The sequence below is a fragment of the Spermophilus citellus genome, assembly GCF_964194105.1.
Source record: "Spermophilus citellus genome assembly, chromosome: 9".
Taxonomy (NCBI): domain Eukaryota; kingdom Metazoa; phylum Chordata; class Mammalia; order Rodentia; family Sciuridae; genus Spermophilus; species Spermophilus citellus.
The window spans coordinates 122,515,608-122,541,113 of record NC_138191.1 but is presented as its reverse complement, the minus strand read 5'-3'; the positions used below and the strand labels follow the sequence as shown (position 1 = coordinate 122,541,113).

Here is a 25,506-nt window from a genome sequence, read left to right as displayed (position 1 = left end):
AGACCCTTCTGATCTGACTCAGGAAAGAGCAAAGAACCCCAGAATCCAGAGGCCTCTGAGGGCCTCTGAGGGGGGGCCTAGGGAAGTCAAAGCCGGGCTGGGGCTGCAGCTAGGAGCTTCAGAAGGAGCTGGAGGGAGAGCAGTAGCCAGGGCCTTCACTACAATGGATCTGGCAGGTGAGGATGGCAAGGTTTGCAGCCGGGACGTGACCTGCCCAGGCCCACATTGTGCTGCAGATGAGTCAGGGCTCGGGTGGGACAGCTCGGCCCCCTCAAGGAGGGAACGGGGGGCCTGCTTGGGAGGCCTCTGGCTGCAGGCAGGATCTAGAGACCTTTAGATCTGAGAAACTCCTGTGCTGGACCCAGCTGGCCTCTGTCACCTGTAAATTGTTGATCTGAGAAAAATGTCCACACCTCCCTGAACCTGCTGCCCAGAGAATGGGATTTCTTTCCTTTTTTTCTTTTGGGGATTAAACCCAGGGTGCTTAGCCACTGAGATCCATCCCCAGCCCTTTTTTGAATTTTATTTGGAGACAGGGTCTCACTGAGTTGCTCAGGGCCTCACTGAGTTGCTGAGGCTGGCTTTGAACTTGCGATCCTCCTGCCTCAGCCCCGCCTCCCCAACTGATGGGATTACAGGCGTGTGCCACAGCACCTGATGGCAATGTGATCTCTGACATCATGAAACTTTACAGGCCTGAGATCATGACGTGTTGAAGGGGTCAGGGACAAGGAGGGGCTCCCAGCCTGCACCCCTGGGTCCATTTCCCCGGATGCTGGTGGCCCAGCCTGCCTCCCGCGCCCCTCGCTGCATCACGCGGTACCTGGCTTGCCCCGCAGGGCGATGGGCTCGCTGGGCTCCGAGGGGTCGCTCATGCCGTACTGGTTCATGGCCCGCACCCTGAAGACATAGGACTTGCCTTTCTCCAGGTCGAGAAGGGCGAACCTTGGGGACTTGACAGGGGTTTCTGACCTGATGGCCTCCCAGGTGCCACTCCCTATGACCGACTGAAGAGAAGGAGGAACAGCGTTGGTGAAGGGATGGCTGGGGCCTGGCTCTGGGCTGGGACCTTCCCACATGTCCTCAGGAGCTTCTCTCCCCCACGGGGCTGCCTGAGCACCCCAGAGCTCTGTTCCACTGCCCCCTCCATCTCTCCACCCGGACGCCTACTGAGCCCTCCACTTCCGCAAGTTCAGGGCTCAATCTGGGGTTTCCCAACCCGTGTGTTTGCCTTGTGCCAGGCACCCACACTCCCGGTGGCTTGGGCCCAAATCCTTGGAGCCCTCCTGGGCTCAGGCCCTCACACCCAAATGCGTTCCATCAACAGATCTGACCAGCTCCACCTTCAAAACCTCTCCAGAGTTCAGCCATGACTTGCCACATAACCTTGATCCAGGCCAGCATCCCTGGTCACCTTAGCTGTTCAGCTAGCCCCTTATCTGGCCTCTCTGTTTCTACTTTCGACTCCTCTCCGTCTTTCCTCATATGGCTGTCAAAAGCACCCTTTATGGTACAAGTCAGATTAGGCCCCTGTCTGCTCAGAACCTTCCTAAGCCCCCCGTTGACCCCAGAAAAAATGCTTCCCCGCAACCTGAGCTCGGCTGCCTGTCTGGCCATGATCCAGTCCCCACTTTGTCCACCTGCCACAGCCCTGGGCCTCCCTGCTGCTCCTCAGTGGCCCAGGTCTGGCCTCAGGGCCTTTGCACTTCCTGGTCTCTCTCCTTCCTTTACTGAAAACTCGCCCTCCCCGGGAGAGCTTTCCAGGGTGCCCCTCCCAGCTCTCTCTCCTCAGCGCCTCCACCAGCTCTTGACCTAAAGTGCTTTTGTTTTTCTGATTTATCTCTCGTTTATCCGGCTTTCCCACCCCGTGCATCGCCAGGGCCAATAGTTCGGGCACGTGGGATGAATCGTTGAATAAATGGACGAGGTCTCACAACCGTCTTGCCAGATAGATGTTAGTCTCCCCACCAGTGGGGGAAACGGGTTCAGAGGCTTTTTGGGAACTTGCCTGAAATTCGTCCCCATGGTAGATGTGGCCTTTAAACCTGCTCACTCTCCACGACCTCAGGGACCCAACAGGCTCGTCCATCCTGAGCCTCTGGGCAGATGGAGGGTGAAGAGCCAGGGGTGACTTGGGCAAGTGAGGCCCGAGGAGACCGTTTCTGCCGAGTCTGGACCCAAGTGTTGGGGCCCAGGAGCACCAGGGAGCCACGGTCCCTGCCTCCCTGTCTTTCCTCTCCAGGCTCCCAGTGGCCTAGAGCCCAGCGAGGCCCAGAAAGTAGCTTCAAGGAACACCTCTGAGCATGGTGCCCTGGCTGTCTCTGCTTGTTTTAATAAGTCTGGTCCTCCCACAAACCCTGCAAGTTGTGTGTGATTTTACCCAAAAAGAAACTGGGGCAGCCAGAGACTAAATAACTTGCCCAAGTTTACACAGCTGGTAAGAGCAGAGGCAGGCTTTGAACCCAGGCCACCTGCTCCCAGTCTTTACCATCTTACTCTACGGCCCACAGAACAAATCATTAAACACCTAAGCTTCCTAAGGATTATGATAGTTCCCTGGGAGTGGGAAGATGGCCCATTTGGATAACCAGGGCTAGGGACTCCTCCCTGGAAATGTCTGGTTCTTTTATTCTGGAAGCCTTTACTGTTACCTACTGTGTACCAGGCACTGTTTTGGTCACAGTGAGTAAAGAGAAGAGAAACTTAGTCTCTGCCTTTAGGGAGATGAGTCAAGAACACTTATCAGAAAGCATTCACAGCCCAGGGGCTGCGGCCTCTGACTGTGTGCTGCGGCCGACTGTGTGCTGTGTCTTATTTCATCCCCCTAGGGCAGGCTTTTCCCTCTTGGGAGGGAGGAAGCTCAGAGAAGTTAGGAAACTGGCTGAAGATCACACAGCGGAAACCTGGATCTGAATCGATCTTAACACCCTTGCTGTCTTCTATTCTGCCGTGCCGCCTCCCCAGCTCTGAATCCACTCTAGATGAGTGTCTCCATCTCCCTCACAGTGTGCCCTGCCCCTCTCTATGTCCAGTGAGGACTGACCTCGAGTGCTGGACACTGGCTGGTGGGCAAAAGCCTGGCTTCCCTCCCATCGTGGCCCGGCCAAGAAGATGCATGTGACTCAAGTGTCACCTGACACCAGTGACTGGGGGCAGGGGTGCTCAGGGAACAGTGGACATTGTTGTCTGCACCTCTTGATTTTGTATATTTCATGAACAGCCTTAGGAACTGCTGTCAGTAAGTAACTAATCTCTTAGGGTTAGTGGGAAAGGCCATTTAATCCATCCCCCTGCCTCTGTGTTAGGGAAATCTTTTCTGTTCTCTGAAGCTTCCCTCCCCCCAGGGACACTGCCTGGGGTTTCTGAGTACCCAGTGCTTCCCAGCACCCCGCATTCACTTCCCAGGCTGGGTCCTTGGGGCTCCCACCTTCTCCAGGGAGTACTGCAGTGGGGCTTTGCCCCGGGGGCACGGCTCATCCCAGCCCAGAACCACGTAGGCCTCTCGGATTTCGCTGGCGTGGACGTTGGTCGGGGGTGAAGGAATGGTCACAGCATCTGGAATTGGAGTCACCCAGGGCAGAGATGGGTGGGCGCTCAGAGACCCCTCATCTCAGCCCCTCGTTCCACAGAGGAGCGAGCAGGAGCCCAGAGAGGGGCAGGAAATTTGCTCCAGACCACACAGCGAGGTCAGGCAGAGCTGATGCCAGACCCTGGTCTCCTGATGCCCTGCTCGGGGCTCTTCCTTAGGGACCACCTCCTCCAGGAGAGGCAGAGCCAGGCAGGACACCATGACCCCAGCACCTGTGCCTCTTCCGATTGGACCCTCTCCCCCCACGTCCCGGCACCCTGAGCATTGACAGTTTCCGTGCTTTGCCAGCCCGTGCCCGCTCTGGGGGACAGGACTGCAGGAGCTGACTGGAGGCCTGGGCATGGGAGGGGCACTCATACCTTCAAAGTCATCCATGCTGACCGTGATCTTGCTGCCCAGGTCAAAGGGGATCTCTAGGAAGGAGGATGGAGCACGTGGGGTGGGGTCAGGGGCAGCCAGGGCCTGCCCCACCCCGGGTTCTGAATCTAGCCTGGTCCTGGCTGGGCAGCCCTCACTGTGTGACCTCAGGCAGGTGCCCTCTGGGCCCAGATTTCTCTGGACCCCGAAGTGGAGCCCTGCTGCTCTCAGGCCGAGAGATGCTCTGTCTCTTGAGACAAGTGGGGACAGACAGGAGGCATGATGGGCCTGGGCATGACCGAGCAGTGGCAAAGCTGTCAGAGTGACTCCCGAGGCTGAGAGGGCCGGGTCCCCATGCTCCCCCAGGCCGGGGTCCTGAGGGCCAGCCCGTTCTCCTCCATCAGGCTGAGGACATCTGAGGAAGCCGTCATCCTCCCGGGACTGGTGCCTCCTGTGGGTGGGTTCATCAGACTGGCTGCCCCTTCCCCCTCAGGCTAGGGCTCCCTGGGGCCTGGGGCGTGCCTTCCCCTTAGAGTGAGGCTGTGTCGCTCCTGAGCATGCCCTGACTGATGCTCTAGAATGTCCCTCAGGGCCTCTGTCCTTACCCATCTTCCTCTGAGCTGCATCGTAGTCGCCCATGACAACCGCTTCTGAGGCCTTGGAGGGGAGGCTGCTGCCCGCCCTGCTGATGGCTCTCACCCGGAACCGATAGCTCTGGCCTTCCACGAGGCCTTGGATTGGGCACCGACAGGTCCCCCCAGGGGCCTCGTGGCAGGGCACCCATTCATTGGAGTCACCCTGGCACCTGTGGGAGACAGGCCCTGGCTTCAGCCCCTGCCCGCGCCTTAAGCCCTCCGGGTTTGCGCCGCTCCTGGGGCTGTGCCTCTCGCCCACCCTCACTCCCTGCTCGCCACAGTCCTGCCAGCTAGGACGGTCAAACCACCAATGGGCGTCACCCTCAGAGCCCAGGAGCACTGTCTCCACCCTGGGTCCCCTGCTCCGAGCAGTAGAGGCGGACTTCACTGAGCATCGTCCACTCCCTAATTTGGCACCTTCTGGATGCACCCCCAGGCCCCGGGCTCTTACACCTATGGGTGGGGGCAGCACATGTGGCTGTCACAGGCTGGACGGGGCAGTGCTCATGTGTGGGTCCAAGCCCTGCCTCCACCACTGATGAGCAGTGTGACCCACGTGTGGAGACATTAGAAAGTCCCCCTCCCTCTTAGAGGACATTGTCAAGGCAAGGCACAGTCCTGGCTCAGCCTCAGGGGCACATGGCTGTCCACTGTCCTGAAGGGAGAGGACTAGGCAGGTTTCTCTCCAGCGGGAACCTCAGAACTGACAGTATATGAAAGAGGCACAGGTTCCGGTCCCTAGCCTTTGGTCCCCTTCCTACCGTGCCCTCTCCTCCAGGGCCTGACACAGGGGAGTGGCCAGCACATTCCCCTGTGCTGGGGTTTCCAGCACCCACTGTTTCGGCCCAGAATTCTAGGCATCCGATTGACACAGGTCTGAAGCATGGACGCCTCTTCTGCCCCTAAATCGTCCAACACGGTCAACCTCCTGCCTGGGCCAAGAAGCGGGGGAGGCTTCCCGGAGGCCAGGCCTGGGGCTCCTTTGTCTTGTGGCGGCCACTCTTTGTTCTTGCTACCAGGCAGAATTCTACCCTGGGGACGTGGCCTCTCCAGAGACCCGCTCACCTCTCGATGGAGTAGCCCGTGATGGGGCTGCCCCGGGTGTCGCTGGGCGGGGTCCAGGTCAGGATGAGGCCGTCTCTGTTCACGTGCAGGCACTGGACGTTCAACGGGGAGCCTGGGGCCCCTGGGTTCTCGGCTGCAGCATCTGACACCGAGAGGGAGCACAGAGGCTCCGTCAGCGGCATAGTTAACCCCCAGCCCCACAGTGACCTCCCACTTAAGTAACGTGCCCAAGGTCACCCAGCTAGAGAAGTGGCCAAGCCAGGAGTCAAACCCAGATGGTAAGGTTTAGGCGGCAGAACTCAATAGGTGACCAGAAGGACTCAGCCTACCCGCAGCCCACCTCCCCAGTCCCCACCCACTCCGCCTCTCTGGCTGTGTCCTTTTTTGGAGGGTCACAGGCGGCCACAGGGATTCTTAGACTGGATCTAACCTGAGGCCCCAGGAGAGGCAGACGGCCAGCAAGTCCAGGGTGGAGCCTTGGCCTCTGGGTCCTAGCAACCCACCTGCCCCACCCCACGCCTCACCTCTCACGAAAACATAGGTGCTCTGCTCCCTGGGACCAAAGGGTGAGGGCACCCTGATTGTGTAGAGTCCCTCGTCCTCCTTATAGGCACAGGACACCTTCAGGGATGCCTTACGGTCCGAGTAGAGCATCTGTCGACGTCCCGAGGAGCTCAGTAGCCTGCCTGTGAGGGAGAAGGGGTCCAGCATGAGTTTGGGGGATCCTGGCTTTACCAGCTCTGCAGGGCTGGAGGCCTGGCTGGGCAGAGAGAGGGGCTGGTGTGGCTACAGGCTGGGGGTCAGCTCAGGTAGGGGTGGGGACTTCAGGACTCCGCCAAGGTAGTAGTTGGAATCTGCAGAAAGCTGGGGGAGGGGCAGGGCTTGATGGGCATGGTGGGGGTGGTGGGCAAGGTGGGGGTGGGCTCCAGGTGAGTGGAGGTCCAGGGCTGGCAAGGGGAGGAACTGGGGGTTCTATGAGGAAGGGAGAGAGGGTCCTGTATGAGATCAGGGGTTCAAAGAAGGGGGGCTTATTGAAAGTGAGGGGGGCTCAGTGGTAGGACCTGGGAGCTTAATAAAGGAGGCCCCCTTTACAGAGCCCCCGTGTTGAGGGCTGGGGCTCCATATAGAGGCCAGGGTCTCGTGGAGAGAGTTGGGGTCTCTCGGTGAGGAGGGCAGAGGCCGGTGGAGGGGCTCCATGGGTGGGATGTCAGTGAGTTGATAAGGGCTCTCAGGGACTCTGGGGGGTGCAGGGAGTGGCCAGCCTGGCCCCTGGGGTGCCATCCCTCTCTTTGCTCTGAGCAGAGAGGCACTTCCTTCCTGCCAGCACCTCTATTCTAGATGACCCACAGGTTTGGGGGACATCCCAGCCTTGTTACCGCAGCTGTCCCTCGGGGGCTCGGGTGACTTCCACACCTCCCCTCCCCCATGTCCCCAGCAGGTGCAGCTCTGGGGTGAGAGCCAAGGGTGCTGGGGGTGGGGGAAGCTGTGCTCCTTGACCTTTGGCTGCAGGCTGGTCACGGATGGGGCAGGAAGCCCAGCTGTCCTTCTCCCCCCTTGCTGGGTCACCTCTTCCTGCTTAACTGAGTCCTTGTCACGGTCCTGGCCTGTGATATCCCCAGAGGTCTCCTAACAGTCATTTGCCTGGCACCTGCACGGCACCCTGACTCTGGGGAGTCCTGGACCAGCCACAGCAGCCTGCTCCGAGCAAGGTCCTGCTGCTGTTCAGATGCCCTGGGTGGTCATGGGGCACGTGGAGGGAGGAGCCAGTGCCCAGCCTCAGCAGCCTGGGCTGTGCCGAGGGCTTCCTCCTGGTCCCCAGCTCCTGCTCCTCTATACCCACTGCCTGCCCAGGCCCCAGCACAGGCCTGGCACTCCGTGGGTGCTTGGGGCCCCCACCTGGCTCTGCTCCTGTCCTCCTGGGCACCCACAAGGCAGCTGGTGCTGGGTGGGGGAGGGGCACGTCTGAGTCTCATGGGGGAGGGTCTCAGCCTCTGGACCTTTTCTGGCTTCTGGCCTCTCTGGGGGGTGCCTCTGAAGGCCGGGGGGCCTCACCATCTCGGAACCACTGGATGTTCTGCTCCGCGTCTAACATGTCCTCCGAAAACAAGCAGGACAGGGAGAAAGGCTCCTTCTCACGGGCGAAGACGGGCCTCAGCACCGACGTGAATTCCACGTGGGGCCCAAACAGCGATCCTGGGACAGGGACAGAAATTTAGGGCAGAAGTTGTCTGAGATGCCACCCTGACCTGGGGCCTGGGTGGGAGGGAGGCCCTGGGCGTCCCTGTGCCTGTGGGTCGGGACTCAGAACTCCCAGCCCAGTACTGACAAGGCAAGAGGGGCGGGGGGAGTAGGGGGCAGATAAGCCCCAAGAGCAACACCCAAGGGCTGAGGCCCGTCTTGTTCGTTTTTTGCCTTTGTGACCCAGTTTTGGTAAAAGGGCAGATCAGTCTCTGGGGGCAGCTGTGGGGGTGGTCATGAGTGTCGTTCCTAGTGGACAGCGCTTTGTGGGCAGTGGATGGTTCTGCTCTGACAAGGACTACAGGGAGACCAAAACCTAGCTAAGGAGTCCCGGACACCCTCTCCCAGTGAAGGCCCACCCCCACCCCACCCACTTACTTAAAAATTTTTTTCTTTCAGTACTGGGGTTTACACCCAGGGGCACTCCCCGACTGAGCCACTTCCCCAGCCCTTTTTATTTTTAATTTTGAGAGAGGGTCTCGCTAAGTTGCTGACGCTGGCCTGGAACATGCCATCTCCTGCCTTGGCCTCCCAAGTAGCCCCCAGCTCACTTACTTTTAAAGATCTCTGAATCGAAGCCAGCATCCTTCCCCAGGTAAGCTGAAAATCAACACAGACGGAGTTGGACAGCGTTCAGACCCCACATTCCTACCAGATTTGTGGGGGGCATGGCCCTGATGTGGGTTCAGGTCCTGGGCCGTCAGTGGCCCCTGTGGCCTTTCTCTGTCAGTGGAACCAGGTCAGGAATCCTACCTGGTGATGGGGGCTGGGTTAGGAATGAATGAGATCACGAGAGTCAAGCCTTCAGCCAGAGCCTGACACACAGTAGGTGCTCAGTAAATGCTGGTTTCCCTCTTCTGTCCCAACGGGCTCCAGGATACACAGTGTCTTCATAGAGGTGGAGCCTGCTCAGGGACGCTGGGCTTTCTGGTGGGACCAGCACTGACAGCCCATCAGAGGCTTAAGGGTGCGATCCACGTGACCCCCGGGGATGGGCAGGAGCCGCCATGGCACACACCATGCTTACCAAGCACTACATGCTAATTTGATTACTCCTCACCCGGCAGTCTGTTGCTGCCGGTTGTCCTTGTACAGATGAGGAACCTGGGGCAGAGTCACCCAGCGAACCCCAGGGTCCTGAGGCCAGGATGCCCCCCTGGTCCTTGGAAAGGTCCTCCCTCAGTGAGGTCCAGCAGGGCAGGAGGCTGCCGCAGTGGTACAGAGGCCAGTGGGAGACTCGAGGCGGGAGACAAGGAGGAAGACCAGGCCCTGCCTCCCAGCCTGGGGCCTTCCACTCAGACCCTGAAGTCACCATGCAGATGGGTGGGGGGGGGGTTGAGGGGAGTCCTGAGCAGGGGCTGGCGAAGAGTCTGGCCTCATGGACCCTGCAGTTGGCCCTGATGGAGGGAAGGACAGGGATGTGGTGGACAGAGAGGCAGGGCCCTGCTGTCTGACCTTGGACTTGGCTCTGGCCAAGGCCTACGGGGCAGCTCAAGTTTCCACTCAGAACCTGGCCTGGCAGCCGGGACAGCTGCCTTCCGAGAGCTATTTGAGGAACAGGGCAGAGGGCGGGAGGCTGTGAAGGACAGTTTAACAAGGCCTGGGGCTGTGGGGAGGGCGGGGCTGGCCCCAGCCTGTCCACTGCCCAGGATAGCTGCCCTGGGTCAGGGGGAGAGGCTTCTCACTCCCGGGGGCCCTGAGGGCAGGGTCCAAAGGTAGACCCCTGGACAGTGCCCTGCCCTGGTAGCCCAGAGGGACAGGGGAGTTATCCTTTCCCAAGGGCCTACTGTGTGCCAAGCGCCATCTGCGTCATCTCATCCAATCAACACGAGCACCTGAGCCAGGTAGAGGGTCCCCTTGCACAGGTGAGCACCTGTAGCTCAGAGAGGGCCCTGCCCAGGTTCACACAGCCCGTCGGTGGCAGAGCCGGGATGCGAACTCGGGTCTGGAGAACTCCCCGGTGCCCTGCTTTGAACTGTGATTTCCATTGCCCATGGAGTGACCTCCAGCAGGGGTCCAAGTTCAACTGGGAATGTAAACCAGAAGCCAAGAGGGCCAGTGGGATCAAATGGAAGTGGGGAGGCTTGGTCTTGGCCCCTGAGGACCCCTCAGCAGGGTTGGCAGGGTCAGACCACCAGGCCCTCAGCCGGATCAGAACCCGAGTCCAAGCATGCTCTTTGGAGACAGGCAGGGAAGGTCGCCCTGAACAGTTGTATAGGTTGTGCCCTGCACAAAGGCGACTACTGCGAAGGCAGGTGAGGGCTGAAATTTGCCTGCCATGTCACGTGGCCTGGTGTGGGGACAGCATCCACCTGGAGGAAAGTTCCCTTTTTTCCAACTCATCTCCCAGTCCACACAAAGGTGCCACCCTGCAGGTAGCCCAGGGTGAAGAGAGACGCCGTGCAGGGTGCTTGGTGCAGGGCCACAGCTCAGGGAAGGCCGGACGCTGATCCTGGGCAGGGGACCTGCCTTGTGCCTTCCACCATCAGCCACCACGCTGGCCCCGCTGCCGTGGCAGTCTGAGGGAGGAGGCTCCCACTTGCTCCAGAGGCCAGCAGGAGGCAAGCCTCTGTGGCTGGCCTGGTCCCCAATCCCAGGGGACACCCGTGCCAGAGGCCCACCGTCATCTGCCTGTCGTAGGTCTGCCGTGCTCAGCCTGGGCCGCTGGGGATGGCGGACTTACTGCGGACGAGGACTTTGGCGAAGGAGGAAGCCTGGCCGAAGGCGTTTTTCACCATCACAGTGTAGGTGGCTGAGTCCGCGGTGGTGACTCTGGAGAGAGAAGGAAAAGTCCCCGAGACTGCTGGGCTCCGTGGGAAATGCAGGTGGCAAAGGCTCTGTGTTTTGGGCTTGGCCTTGGCACTTCTCTATGCTTTGAGGAACTGGGGACACACAGCAGCCTCCACCACCTCAGGGGAAAGGGGCTTTGAAAATAGCATGGCTGCATTGCGTTGTTATTAGTGACTCTGGGGGACCAGAGAGTGAATTGACTTGCCCAGAGTCACACAGCCACTGGAATTTTACCAAGCTTCAAGGTGATAAGCCCTCTCCTGGCACTGCCTGCTACTCAGGCCTCCTCCCTTCTTAACAGCAGCCCGACAGATGTGCCCAAGGCCTATGCCAATCTGTGCCAGAGCTGGGCCAGACGCCCAGGTGTTCTCAGTCTCAAGCTTGGATCTTACCAGCAGCTAGGCCAACCCTGTCATGTTCCCGGAGGAAGTGTGGGCTGGCTCTATCCCTGGGCATTTTGGTGACGAAGACAGCAGGCAGTAGGATGTGCACATCTGGCCCCTCAGCAAGCTGCGAGGCTTCTTGGTTTCCCCTCACTCCCCACCATGCAGGGTGGCACCCCTCTGTCTCATGCCAGTCTCGAGGCCCCTGGCCCTGCCTGCATTCCCTGACTGCCCAGGCCACGGACCCCTCCCTGTGGTAGCCTTGTGTGCTCAGGTATTTATGCCCAGGTCCCCCTCTGCTTCTGGAAGGAAGGACCAGCGTCCATCCTGTCCGTCTTTGTGTCTCTGAGGCTGAGCTGGCTGAAGTGAAGGGCTCCGTGGGTTGGAGGGAAACTCAGACCCAGGGGACTGGCCCCGCCCCAGGCCCCGCCCTGCACTACTGCGCAAGGTCGGGTCACCTGAGCCTGTTTCCTACCTGGGACGTGGGGACAGCAGTGCTTTGGTGGTGGGCATTATGCATCATGGGTGCAAAGCTCCTCGTACAGGGCTGGGTCCCGGGAGGAACGCGACCCGAGGCGGCTGTGAACAGTGCGTATCTGGGACAGTCACCTGCATGTCCCCTGTGCTTCCTCCAAGCCCCCGCCTCTTCCTCCAGAATCATGCTTACGACTTTGCATCTCCTGAAAGGCCTCTCTCTCCCGTGCAACTGCTTCCCTTGCACGTGTGGGTGCAGGTGTGTGTGTGTGTGTGTGTGTGTGTGTACGGGGGTTTCTGTCCTGGGAAGGAGCTTTCCCAGCCAGGCTCAGCACTCGGCCCGCAAACCCGAGTGCAATTTTCTCATCTTGCATTCCAAGATATCGGCTTGTGTGTGAGTGTGTGTGTGTGTGTGTGTGTGTGTTTGTGGCTAATTCCTGGGCCCCACTCAGACCTACTGAAGCTGCATGTGGGGGCAGGGGGGCTCCATCTTGGGGATCGTTATTTTAATAGCACCCAACATGCAAATTTGGGGGAACAGCTGGAGGAAGGGCTCAGGGTCCTGCTCTGGCTTCAGTTGTGTTGGGCCCTGGGGGTCAGGGTCTCTCCTGGCTTCTCAGCCTCACCTCCGGATCTCCAGGGTCAGCAGCCCGTAGTTGTTGGTGATCCGGTACTTTCCGGCGGGGAACAGTCGGGGGTCGATGCACACATCATCTTTGTACCTGGGGAGACACGGTGGCTGCGGCAGGCCAGGAGGCTCTGAGCCTCTCAGACCTGGGTTCCAGCCTCAGCTGTGTGCTGCGTGCACACCTGGGTTGCCCAGGGTGCCACGGTCACTGCCCTGAGCCTCAGTGGTCATGGCCTGTGCAATGGGGGTGTAACAGCAGTGGCCTCTCAGGGCCACCTTGAGGACGAAGTGAATGGTGTGGCAAGCTTCCCCAGCCTCACGCGCTGTACATCCGGAGACGTCCATCCCCCTTCTAGTGGCAGAGAAGAAGAGCCCACAGAGAGGGCAGCTTCTCCTCCTCCTCCCAGGGCACCTCAGGGGTACCCTGGGGACCCCGTCTGGCTTTTCCCTCCTCTCGGAGGGGCCTTGCAGGGACGCTGTCCTCATCCCTGTCTCCCTTGCCGGTTAGCTCTTCTGAATTTTGGGTCTCATTTGAATCTCTTGGGGATTTAAAAATCTCTGCTGCGTGGGGCTCCACGGTGGAGCACTCACCTCCCCATGGTCTGGGTTCCATCCTGGCACCAAAACCAAACCAAACGCCTCCTGCCTCTGAGCACCCAACAGCGGGCCTCCGCGGAATCTGCCTCTGGCATTGCTCATGGGTCGCCTGTAGCCACTCTGCCCTGAAGGAGCGGGATTTACCCCTGGGCCACCCCGCAGGCAGCACCATTCCTGGCCCCTGTTCTGCGAGGCACGGCCACGTGACTGACCGTCGTGGACGGCAAGTGAGGATGAATGGCATGTGGCACTTCTGATGACACAGTCTGCCCCCTTTCATGTCCTGGGTCCTTCCTGCCTGTGGCGGGAAGAGGGCTGGGTCGCTGCTCCTTGGCACCCTGGAGACCAGGGCTGCGTGTGAGCGGATGGGGAAGGAGAAGGATCACCTCCTACTTTCTTTAAGACATAAAACAGCCCACGCCCAGGATACATCCCAAATCGATGAAATTGAACTTCAGGAGGTGGGACAGGGGCATCCGTATCTTTTAAGCTCCCCCAGGTGGTCAAAAGATCACCTGCCCTGGACACTGCCTTTGTTTTCTGTGAACTCTAGGGTATCATCTCCCTGATATATGGTGGGACAGTGGGGAGGCCTGGGGGTCTGGGACCTGAAGAGTCAATGCAGGGAAGAGGGTAAATGTCGGTAAAAGTTAGGAGGGCTTGGGTTCTTGACACAGTATGCTGTGTGGCATTGGAAAACTCAGTGCCCCTCTCTGGGCCTCTGTGTCCCAGAGGCCATTGTATGGACAGTCTCATGGGGCGACCATGTGAAGGCTTCTCTCTGACCCGGTGCTGGTGATTAAGGTTGAAGAGGACGGTGCTCCTCATTGCCAACAGAGGGCGCCCCAGACTCAAGGCGCTGCTTTCCTTGATCTGGCCAAAATGTTTGTCTCCATGGTAACCAAACAGCACCACACCCACACAGTCCCCGGGCAGTGCCCTCTTAGGAAAGGGGCCCCACTAAGTCTCCTATGGGGAGGGGCCTAATCTGGGCACCCAATCTCTCTGGCTCTCCCAGGTCCTAGGGCCAGGGGTAGACCCCACCCCACACCTGTCAGGAACATTCCAGACACCTCAGGCCGGCTGGGCTCTGCCGTTGTGAGACGTAGCCGCTGCCGCTCTGGACACAGATGCTCAGCCTGCCCTGCCCCTGGGCCTCCGTGTCCCACTCCCCATGCAGCCAGGCCTGCGAAGGCTGGGCTGTGTGGACAGTGCAAAGTGACATCCCATAATAGAACCACATGAACAGAGACCACTGAGGTGAGGAGAGAGCCCAGAACCTGGCTCAGAGAGGCCCTCGGGAAGGAGTGAGGTTTCTATCATTTATCTGAGTCTTGTCTTTGCCTATATTTTGATGTTGGATTTTACTTTGAAGACTGCTTCGTCTGAGAGGCTGCTTCTAACTGGCCTCAGGTAACCTGGCCAGAGCCCCAGAGCCCCAGAGCCCCAGAGCCTGGGGTTTTTAACATGCTGGTCTTAAACAGCGTGGGTCCCTGGGGTCCTCTATGGGCGCGCTGTGGACACCTTACCTTGTCCCGTTGTGTGGTGCTGCCCCCCGGCTCTGCACACTCCAGGGGTCCATGGCTGGGCAGTCAGGTGTCCCCAGAGTGCGCCAGCCCACCGCCCACACTACCTCCCTCTCCTCTCCTTTCCTGTGCCCCTAGCATCCTCGGGGTGTTGGGACCCCCTGGATGCCCTGACCTGGGTTCCCCCGTCTCCTCCCATGGAGCTCCAGGCAGAGATGCTGGGAGCCCCCTGTGGTCATCCTCCCCCAGGCTCCACGAGGACAAATCCCTGCCCTTCCTCCACGGCAAACTGGGTCCTTTCTCAGAGACACCACTTCGAGTCCCTTCAGCCAAGTGCTTTGTGTTTGCCTCGCTAGAGTGAGGCTGCGCGTCTGGGTCCCCTTGGTGCCTCTGCATCCAGAAGGGGCTCATTAATTGCTGAATGAATGGATTTGCCTGACCAGCCGGGATCTTCTGACCTTGGGCTGGGTTCCTCCCAGGGCCTGAATGGAACCTCTAGGGGCCCATCCCAGGACCTCGGTGGCCCTGCCGAGGGGCAGGTGGAAAGCCATGTGCTGGGCGAGGAGCTGCGGGGGCCACCTGAGCCGCTGGGGCAGGAGGGGGCCGGGCCTGGTTTCCATCCTCTCTGTTTCCGGCTCTCTGTTGTGGCAACCTTGTTGGCAGGAGTGGAAACTATTTCCCACCAGAGGCTTCCGCAGAATGTGGAGACGGGGGCCTCAGGTCTTGGCTGCGGGGCCCGACAGCTGAGGCTCTGACCTCTAGTCAGCCCACGCCGTGTTGGAAGCTGTCCTACTATGGGGACCAGTATACACGTCGGGACTTCCTGGCCCTGTGGAACCCCAGCTCCCGGCCCAGCGCCCAGTGTGCTTCTCTGAATAAGAGCTGGTTGGCAGCGAGGAGCCCTGAGGCCGACTCCCTCGAGACGCCTCTCTTGGTTGCTCCTGGCCTAAGTGCGTGCTCTTCCTGAGCATTCTGTGCACTTTAAGAGAAATTACAGCGTAATGACTACTGTCGGGCTCTCTAGGCCAGTGGGAGGAGTTTCAGCTTGGAGGCAGGAGCCCTGAGTTTGAATCCTGGCTCACGCTGGCTGTGTGACCTTAGGCAAGTCACCTCACCTCTCTGGGCCTTGATAGCCTTCCCTGAGAAAGGGGTAACAGTCTCCCTCACTGAGTAGCTCTGAGGCTCAAATGAGAGAAAAGCGCTGGGTCAATGTCAAGTGAGTCCAAGTACAAAATGCTGCTTTTGTCTTGTGTGCCTGGTTATCTGTGTGCTTGTCTTCTCACTCCTGTTAGACCACAGTCTGTTCACCCCCGAGATCGGCCTCCTATGCCAAGAAGGAGTCCACCTGCCGCGGCAGCCATTTCTGCCCTTCACCTCCTCTGTGATCTGGAATGTGACCCGCGAATGCACTTCTCTGTGACCCCCGTTCTCTCTGGGCTGAGCGCTCCCTGAGGGTGACACTCTGGGTCTTTCCTGCATCCAGTGCCCGAGTCGGGGCCTGAGATGGTGACACTCTTAGTACGAATTTGTCAAACCCCTTCCTTGCTCCCAGGTGCCTGGCAAAGGGCCTCAGGCGCAGGGGAACTGGGTCCACGGTGGCTCCACCGTGGGGTGACATGTCTCCCTCCAGGGCCTGGCCGTGCCCAGCCCATCTAACCCAGCTGGGCCTAACTCTGGGGTTTTGCTATGGCCACGCTCCAACCAACGGCGCCCCCCGCTTCCCCGGCCCTCTCTAAGATCTGAGGTCTTCTCTGTTGTTGAGAATGTCTGCTGCAGATAAGCGGAACGGCCTTCAGCCCATTCTACAGCTCAGACAGCGAGGCTGGACCAGAAAGGTCAAGACACATGCCTGAGATCAACTCAGCAGAGAGAGAAGGCCGCGCCTGAGCATGGGCTCCTACCCAGGCCTGAGTCCCTCCCCGCCGCCTCTCCCGCTCCCCCAGCCACTGTCCTGCCTCCTGCCATCATCCCCCCACCCCTGAGACCCGGAGCTCGGAGCAGCTGCCTCCCAGCGCCACGGGCATCATGTTTTTACAAGGCTGGCCCTCATGGCCTGTCTTCCAGCCCCGCTGGAGGGAGGCTAAGAATAACCCAGGTCTGCAGCTCCCCAGCTGTTGCGATTGGGGGTGGCAGAGCTCAGGGGTCTGTGGCGTGTGGCTTTGGGGGAGCCCCTGGGGTGGCGTTGGGCTGTGGGGCACTCTCGGGCTGGGCCGCTTACCAGGTGACCTGGGGTGGCGGCGAGGCCTGGACGGTACAGGTCAGCAGCACCGTGGTGTGCTCCCAGACGGCGTGGGAGCGGAGCGGGATCCAGAACCAGGGTCCCCGGCCGGCGCACAGCTCCCTCAGCTCCTTGGCCTCCCGGACCTTCTCCTCTGTCTGGAGGGGGGCGGGCGTGTGTGACTCCTGGTGACCTCGTCTCCCCACCTTTGCCGTTACCCGCGTATCTGCTGCCCAGACTCTGGAGTCAGACCCTGGGGGCTGGGCCCTCCAGTCAAGGGGCAGTGCTGCCCAGTGGGCAGGGTGCGGGCTCTGGAACCAGCTGGCCTGGGTCAGGGCCTGACTCTGCCCCGTACTAGCTGTGGACCATGGGCAGGGCCTCAGTTTCCTTACCTGAGAAATGGGGGTGATGATCCTATTTGCTCCACCCCACGGGATTTAGCCCTGAAGATGTGACATACGTGAGAAAGCCCTTGGAGGTGTGCCCTGGGAGGGGCCGGGAGGGGCTTCAGGTGCCTGGTTTGTCAGGGAGGCATTCCCTGGGGCTCTCTGGGTTCCACAGCTGGGAAGGTGACTCACTGTCCCCACCTCAGCACTAGGAGCCCTTAGAACCCCATCTGTGCTTCAGTTGAGAAACTGAGGCTCAGGAACAGCAAGCCACTTGCCCCAGGTGGCACAGCAAGAGGGTGGAGGCACCAGGGCTCCAGCCCAGGGCCCCTCTTCCCCCGCGTGCCTCTCGACTGGGGACAGAGTGCAGGCGGGGCCTTGCGGTGGTCACAGGGGCAGCGGGGCTCCCAGCCCACACCCTCACCCGCAGCCTCAGCGCCTTCCAGTCGCGTCTCTGGCGCAGCAGCCTCTGGGCCCGGAGGAAGGCCAGCTCCGTCCGCTCCCAGTTGTTGCCGAAGCCCACCCGCTTCTGCCCGCGCTCCTCCAGCTCCACGGCCGAGGTCTGGCGCCTCAGCTGGGCTTCCCTGTCGTGAGAAGGCCGGCAGGGCTCAGCGAGGCCTGCAGGGCCCCGGATGTCCTGGCTAGTTCTGTCCCCAAGGCCGGCAATGCTGGTGGCACCTCACACTTCTTGAGGAAAAGCACCTCTTTGCTTCTGGTCCTGCCTCCAAACGCCCTGGGAGGGCCCTGCTTGCAGCTGGTGCTCAATAAAAGCTTGGCCATGTTAGGGCCTGCGAGGCGCCTGCGCAGACCTTGTCGGCCTGTGTTCTCCACGGCGGGGTGGACAGGCATTGGTGGCCCCACTTCACAGGACCTTAGGTTAGTGATTTGCTTCAGGTCAGCACGATGGTGGCTGGTAAGATGGTGGCCGACACCTCCCAGCCTAGGCCCCTGCCCAAAGCCACATGCTGCCTGTGACGTGTCACTCTCAGAGACCTTCCCCACCTGTGGACAACCTGTGTGTGACCTGCGGCTGTTACTGGCTCCTTCTCCTCCTCTCTCAGCCCCTCCCTCACTGTTGGTGATGGGGCGGCCCCTCCCGGGGTGGGGACCCTTCTACAGGGCGGTGGCTTTGGGGCCAGATGGCTCTGGGCTGAGGCTCCTGTCCAGCCCTTTTCTTGATATGGAACTTTGGGCGGGTTCTGTAAGCTCCGTGAGGGAGCCCTGCAGGGAGGCAGGGGACTGGACAGGATGGCCCCTCCTTGGCCAGGGAGGTTGTGCGACTTACCAGGACACCTCTGAGGAGGCCGTCAGGGCCAGGGCAGCGGCCAGGGCGTAGTCGGCAGCGCTGAACTGATGCTCTTCCTCACTGCGCCAGGAGAGGGGCCCTGTGACTCCTGAGGACTGGCTGGCGGGTCCCTGAGACCAGGGCTGCACCCCAGGGCACCAGCCGGCAGGCCCAGGCCCCTCCTCAGACAGGGACCTCTGGGGGCCGGCCTGGGCCTCCCTCTTCAGGCTGTGCCTCCCCATCAGACTGGGACCCCTGGAGGGCTGGCCACGCCTCCCATCTCTGCCTGGGGACCCGGGAGGTGGCTGGCCCACCTGCTGTGGAAGGTCCTCCTGCTCACGGAGGAGCCCATGTGCAGGCTGTGCTGTCGCTCCTCCCTGTGCTCCTCCTCCTGCCGGTGTTCCAGCCTGTGCACCTGCACGGCCTGGGGGGGCTGGGCACCCCCCGCGCCTTCCGGGCTGTGGGGCAGAGTCATGGCTGCGAGGGCGACAACCTGCCAAGGCCAAGGTGCACGGTCATTCCACCAGGCATCTGCCCGCATCTCTGCCAGGGCAAGGGGCCAGGGGCTCTCTCTCTCGGGGTGACAGGGGACCCGAGGCTTGTGAGGGAGAGGGACCTGTTTGTGGTGGCAGAGGCAGGCTGTCACTGGGGAGTCACTGGCCCTGCTGTGCAAGGCCACCTAGGACACAGAACCGGCAGGTGCCCACTGTCCTGCCCTTGCCCACGGCTTCCTCCCCTGGACAGCTCTTCTCCTCCTCCTGGTCTCCAGTCCAAGCTGAGATGCTGGCCACACAGCGGTTTGTTGCAGGACTCTAGGGCCAGCCTGCAGGCCTGACCCTCTGATCCTCACCCCTTACTCCACTTCACAAGCGTGTGGCCTTGGACCCCGTGACTTGGTTTCCTCATCTGTAAAATGGGTCTACCACGCCTCATGTGGCCACAAAGGTCAGGGGAGGCCTGGTGCTTAGCCATGACCACGGGTCACCTGGTGGCCTCCCTGGAGCACTCCCACACCCTCTCCAGGTGGGGATCCTGGTGGGCAGGCCTCCCCTGGGAGGGCCCTGCCTGGACTTGGGGAAGGGAGTGGTCGAGAAGAGACTGCCCCTCAGCCTTCCTCCTGCGCTGGCCCCACCTCTCCAGAGAGGCCCCTGGAGGTGACCATGTGTGGAGACCATCCTGTGACCTGGGTGTGAGCAAAGCACCCGGGGACCCTTTCTCTGGGTCCATGACAGGGAACATGAGTCCAGTGAAAGGGGCCCGCGGGGTGTCGGGGGCTCAGGTTGCTGAGGGTCGGCCTCCGTGGGCCCGAGCGCCCTCCAGTTCCTAAATGTGGGTTCCCTCTGCGGGTCTACAGCCGTGGCCCTCGGGGCTGGAGGGTGGCAGAGTCAGCCACCACCAAGACCTGTCCCTGAAGTTCCCTGGGCTCCTGCCCGGGCTCTCAGCGGAACACAGCTGACAGTTACCCCTTTGGCTTCGTGTCTGGCTCCTCCCAATGGAAGAGGATCTCTCTGCACCCGAGAAATCGCCAGCCCTGCTCGTCCACCTCTCTTCCTCCCAACCCAGGAGGAGGCTGCTGGAAACCTCCGTGCGTGGAGCTGGACGCCCGTTGTTCTCCTGGGACACTGTGGCCCTGGCCCCAGCAGCCAGGGGTTAACCTTCCCTGGCCTCCACCCTGGCTGCCTTCCCCGGGATGCTCTGTTCTGATTAGCACCGTGGTGGGGCCGGGCCTGGCGCTCAGCCCTGACCTCCGGGGCCTCCAGCAATCAGACCCCCACTTTAGCAGATGAGCCATTGATGCTTTTTAAAGCTCTGACTGATGCGTGGGATTAAGCGGCACAAGTGGGTGGCCTCTGCTGCCCTTTTCCCACAGGGCCAGAGGGCCCTCTTCCCAGAATACAGTGTGGCCCCATGGGGCAGGGTCCTGGCAGATGCCCCCGGAGACCCCTCCCCTTCCTCAAGAGGGAGAGTGAGATGTGGCTGGTGCCCCCCCCCCGCCCCCAGAACTGAACGCAGAGGAGCGGCCCAGGGTGGGCAGAGGCGGACACATCTTGCCCTGTGGGACTGTTGGCTGGGGCGTGCGGTGGCCATCGGCTTCTGATGAGCTGCGGCCACTCCTTGCCCAGCTGGCCCCAGCTTCCAGCCAGTCAGCCCAGGCCCTGGATGCAGTGCCCTCGGCTCTGAGACCCCCACCCCGGGGTCCAGGGCTTGGTCTCTTTCTCTGCCTATGGGCTTGGCCAAGAGGGCTCAGCCAGCCAGTCCGCAGCGGGGCGCGGCAGACTCCAGTCCCCTGAGCATCCCCAAAGGGTCTTTGTGTGGAGCCTTCACATCGCAGAGGACTCAGCTCAGATGACCCCGGCCACAGGAAGGTCCCTGGGATCCCCTCTTCCCCCTGTTCACTTGGGGTGCTGCCTGAGCTCGAATCTCCCAACTGCTTTCACACACACACACACACACACACACACACACACACACCCCACCCCCCAGTGGAAAGCTGAGGGTCTCACTTTCCGGAGCTGTCCCTCCTTACCCCTGATCCTGGAAAGTGACTCACAGAAGCAGCTGCGTCCACTTAGGAGTCTCTGGGGAGAAAATTCGAGAGGGTGAGAGGGTTTTGGGTCTCTTCTTCCCCTCGGCTCAGCAAGGACTGGGAGAAGAATGTGATCTGGAGCCTGCCTGATCTTAAATATAGCAGGGCCGGGTGACAATGGGTGGGAGCTGGGGGGGAGGGGGAGGGCGGTCCTGCGGGACAGCAGCAACAGGTGGAGCCGCCCCTCCCTGGCTGCCTGGCTCTACCCCTGTTCCAGTGGGAAGAGCCAAGGCTCCAGCCTGTCATGTGGAAGGGGCTGTGGCTGGTTTTCCCGGCTGTGGGATTTCTGATCTGAACTCAACCTCTGGTGGGCTGGGCGCCCTGGGGAATGTGCTCAGCTTCTCTGATCTGATCGGATCCCCCTTCTAAAAGTGAGCCGGTGCTGCCAGGCACCCAGGCTGCGAAGACGGTAGAGGGAAGGAGGGAAGGCGACCTAAACATGCATCTGCGGTGCTCAGGGGTCCTGGCAATGGTGAGGTACTTGGCTCCTCCACCCACCACCACCCCCACCACCCCTGGCACAGCCCCCGCCCGCCCACTGTCATGGTCACGTGTGTGTGTGTGTGTGTGTGTGTGTGGGGGGTAGCTGGAGAGGAGTTGGGAGCCGGGGCCCTGTCTGGAGGGTGAGTGGGTCTGGAAGGCCACACCAGCTCCAGTCCAAAGAACACAGCTACCTCCACTGGCCTCCTCCTGGGGTCTCCAGGAGGACACCTACGCTGTCCTCTTCTAGAGCCCAGGGCTACTCCCTGGAGAGAGGAGCAAGCACCATAGAGCTCTTCGGCTCAAGTCTTGGCCTCCCTCTTCCCAGGGTGAAAAGCCCTTCCTAAACTCCCCTGCTTCTGTCCCTCCCTCTGGCCACCGTGGGAACACTCGGTGTGTCCCTCTCGTCTTCTCCTGTCCCAGCCAGTGTGGGTTCCCAAGGCTCACACCCGCTCTGAGGGCCGAGTGGGAATCTGCACAGCTAAGGCTGCTCCGTCCTGCAGGACAGGGCCATCAGCACCGGTCCTCAGCCCCCTCCCCTCCCAGGCGTCCTGCTGGGACCCACCGGGGTAGACACCAGCGTCAGGGGCACCCCACGTCTGACTGTGCTCCCAATCTGTCCCCCTCTTCCTTGCTGGATGACCCTGGGCAAGTCACATAGCCATCCTGGTTTGATGATCTGCACGGGGGGACAATTAAGCCCGACTTACCGTCTGACTGAATATGGAGCCTCCATTACAAGTGTCCAGCAGATGTCTGCCCAACATGTGGGGCTCCTCAGTACCCCTTGGCTGACCACACACAGGTGATGCACCCACTCGTCACTGGGACCTCTGTAAATACGGCCAACCCTTGGTCATGTAACTGAGACAAGGTGACTTGGAGTTGCACAAACTTTGGTTTGAATCCCAAACTTAAGCCTCTATCCACTAATCAGGAGGGGGCCTTGGCCTTCTGGGCCTCAGTTCCTTTATCTGCAAGTTGGGATAACTTCCAAGATGGTGGGGATCTTGCCTACTTGTCCTCTTTACTTTATCTCCAGCCCCAATAATAGTGCCTGGTGTTCAACTGGGCCTTTGATTTGGGTTCCTTTAAAAATGAATGAATGAATGGGGGTGTTGCTCAGTGGTAGAGCACTTGCCTCGCTTGTGTTAGGCCCCGAAATCAATCCCCAGCACAGCAAAAAAATTAAAAATAAGTAGAAATGAATGAATGAACAAATACTGTCTTAACTCCATTCAGGTTGCTATAACAAAATGCCTTAGAATGAGTAGTTTGTAAATTACATAAGTGTGTTTCTCACGGTTCTGGAGCCTGGGAAGGCCAAGATCAAGGTGCCAGCAGACTTGGCATCTAGAGAAGGCTGGCTCTGCTTCATAGGTGGTGCCCCTTCTGTGTCCTCATGGGACGGAAGAAGCAGAAGCTAGTGTGTTCCCTGAACCTCTTTTATGGGGGCAATCAACCTGCTGTTAAGGAAGCAGCCCCCATGAGCCAATCACCTCCCAAAGGCCTGCCTCTTAATGTTACTGTATTTGGGGATTAGGTTTCCACATATGAATTTGGGGGGAACCAACACTCAGACCAGAGCTACCTATCTTACAAAATGGTTGTGAGACTTAAATGCAGTAAAAAAAATGTGTAAGATTACTGGCATAGTGCCTGGCTTATATTTCTTTGTTCTCTTTTTTCCTTCTTCCCCTACTCTCCCTCCCTCCCTTCTTTCCTTTCTTCGTTCCCTCACTCCTTCCTTCCTTCCTTTCCCTGAACTTAAGACCCAACCTACAGTCACTCAAATGCTGCTTCACCTACCCACGACTCAGCCTCCAAGATTTTTCCGGAGAGCAACCAAACTGTCTTTGGCTGATGGCGCCACCTGGTGCCATCATGGAGAACTGTCTGCCCGAGGCTTCCCACTACATCCCCGCCCATGGAGATAAAGAGCACATCCCTGTGGCTCTCACTCTCCAGTTGATTCCAGTTATGGTTCTCCTCCTTTATACAGCTCAGAGCTGGCCTTCCTCGGGCCTCTCCTGTCATACCAGTGGAAAGGAAAGTGGGTTCAGACAGCCAAGGGGCCGAGCAGAGGGCTGAGGTCTCAGAGCTGTGCCCCCCGGCATCAGTGTGAGCAGGTAGGCAGGGGCTGTCTCTCTTCCCTGGCCCTGCCTGCCTCACTTTCTGTTTCTGTCCCACTATCTGGAGTGTAGAGTGGGGATAGCAATAGGGGACAAGCCTCAGTGTGACATCAGGTCATAGGCTCCTTGCCCAGGCTGGCACTCAGATGTGGGAGGGACATAGAGCCCTGGAGGAGTTCATCGCTGTTCTCTGGTGGAAACTCAGGCAGCCTTCGTGTGTTCCTGGAGCTGGGGCTTGTGGGGGGCGGGGTTTGTAGGCATCCCAGCCTCACAGCTCCCCACCCCATCCAAGGAGGTGACGGGCTGTCTCTAGGGATGTGAATGGAGGCAGTTGATAGAGGTACTGTTGGTGTGAGCGTACAGATCCCTCAGTTTGCCTGTCTGGAAGAGTTCGTTGAGAATCTAGATTCTCCAGGAGCAGGGCTGGGCTGGGGTTGGGGCCTGCAGTTTTAGTAGCTCCCCAGGGGATTTTCATGATGAAGCACGTTTGGGAAACTGGCAGGGGCGAATCACCTCTCTGAGCCACATTTTCCTCCTTGGCAAAACATCACCAATACCATGGAAGGGAGGTTGGCAGGAGGATGTGATCAAGATTGCAAACTGCTAGGTGACGGGGTTACAGTGATTTCCCCTTATCTGTGGTTTGACTTTCTGTGGTTTCTGTAACCTCTAGTCAATTGTGGTCCAAAAATCTTCAATGGAAAATTCCATAAATAGACAATTCACAAGTTTTTTTTTTTTTTAATTTAAATTTTATTTATTTATTTTTTTTGAGACAGTATCTTGCTATGTTTTCCAGGCTGGGTTCAAACTTGGAATTCTCCAGCCTCAGTCTCCTGAGGGATTATAGGTGTATACCACCACACACAGCTTAACAATTCATAGAATTTAAGTTGCTTGCTGTTCTGAATAGTGTAATGAAATCTCATGCCCTCCTGCTCCACATACCCCAAGTGTGAATCATTTCATTGACCAAGGTATCCGTGTGGTATATGCTACCTACCCATTAGTTACTTAGTAGCTGTCAGTTATCAGATTGACTATCATGGCAGTGCTTGTGTTCAAGTAAACCTTATTTTACTTAATAACATTGTATTTTATTATTAGTTTTTCTTAATCTCTTACTGTGACTAACTTATAAATTAAACTTTATCATGGGTGTGTAATATGGGGGAAAAGTATCTCTAGGGTTCAGTGCCATTTGTGGTACTCTAGAGATCTTGGGGTGGTTCCCCTGGGGGTTAGAAGAAACTCTGTATTACTACTCATTTACTCCTGGGCTTGGCTCTGCCATGACTGTAGGCAGGTGACACCTTGGAAACAGGGCAGGGCAGGGCTGTGGAGCTTCCTGGTGATGGGGTCAGAGCCCAGGACTCTCAGGAATGCTAGGGCCCCAGCCAGTTGCTGGGGTACACAAACACCCTATTTTCTAGGTGGTTCTAGCTTATCTATGGCCCTGAGCTGCCTAGGGGGCTGGAACCTCAGGGAGGGGGTCCTGGAACTTGCCCCCTTGGTGGGGACTGCACCAGCCTGTGGAGGGTCGCAGACCCAAGCCATCCACCTCTTTGCCTAGACAGCTGGATTTCTCCACCCCACAGGTCCTGCAAGTTAGGAGAGGTGTTTATGGTGCTTGATTTAAGAGCCTCTGTAGGGAAGAGGGGTGTGGCTCAGTGGTAGAGCCTTTCCCAGCCTGGGCGAGACCCTGGGTTCCATCCCCAGGACGGCAAAACCAAACCAACCCCCAACTCCAACCACATCAAAAATCACCTCCATAGCTCCCTAGTCCCACCCCTGACCTGGAGACAACAATCCAGCTGTTCGCCTGTTTTTCACTGGTAAACAAGGTAAAGACTGTTAACCTTTGGCCGCGGGTGCCCCGAGGGACAGGAAGTAGACTTATTTGCAATGTAGGGGCCCCGGGGCTCCCTCGGGATGGCGATTCACCCCCTTCTGTTACAGAGATCTGTTACAGTGACTCTGAAGAGATGTTAAATATTAATTTCACACAGATAAGAACACGCTGTCCGTCACCATGTCCCAGGGAGGGAGGGGGACACGAAGAGAAGGGAAACCTATCTGGGTGAAGGGAAAAGACATTGTGCACCCTTGGGAAGGGTCAAACCGGGGCAATGGGAC

General features: G+C 59.2%; 1 protein-coding gene and 1 long non-coding RNA gene across 3 annotated transcripts in view; one reads left to right on the top strand and one right to left on the bottom strand.

Moving 5' to 3' along the window:
* MYOM3 (myomesin 3) overlaps nt 1-20,871 on the bottom strand; it is a 44,141-nt gene extending 23,270 nt beyond the window's left edge. The window contains exons 1-15 of one of the 2 annotated variants that reach the window (XM_081307278.1): nt 20,723-20,871; nt 18,486-18,664; nt 18,172-18,252; nt 17,311-17,470; nt 16,501-16,658; nt 12,158-12,253; nt 10,568-10,656; nt 8,440-8,484; nt 7,699-7,839; nt 6,171-6,332; nt 5,647-5,788; nt 4,552-4,751; nt 3,949-4,002; nt 3,428-3,555; nt 824-1,007 (exon numbers count right to left, since the gene is read on the bottom strand). In XM_081307278.1, coding sequence (XP_081163404.1) covers nt 824-1,007; nt 3,428-3,555; nt 3,949-4,002; nt 4,552-4,751; nt 5,647-5,788; nt 6,171-6,332; nt 7,699-7,839; nt 8,440-8,484; nt 10,568-10,656; nt 12,158-12,253; nt 16,501-16,658; nt 17,311-17,470; nt 18,172-18,252; nt 18,486-18,646 — 1,801 coding nt within the window. In that variant the 5' untranslated portion in view covers nt 18,647-18,664; nt 20,723-20,871. Of the gene's footprint in view, nt 1-823; nt 1,008-3,427; nt 3,556-3,948; nt 4,003-4,551; nt 4,752-5,646; nt 5,789-6,170; nt 6,333-7,698; nt 7,840-8,439; nt 8,485-10,567; nt 10,657-12,157; nt 12,254-16,500; nt 16,659-17,310; nt 17,471-18,171; nt 18,253-18,485; nt 18,665-20,698 lie in introns of both variants that reach the window. The other variant, XM_081307277.1, reaches the window with a different exon arrangement.
* Nucleotides 1-23,233, top strand: part of LOC308656321 — a 90,137-nt gene extending 66,904 nt beyond the window's left edge. The window contains exon 5 of the long non-coding RNA XR_014023695.1: nt 23,011-23,233. This is a non-coding gene — a long non-coding RNA (uncharacterized lncRNA). The remainder of the gene's footprint in view (nt 1-23,010) is intronic.
* The last annotated feature ends 2,273 nt before the right edge of the window (nt 23,234-25,506 follow it).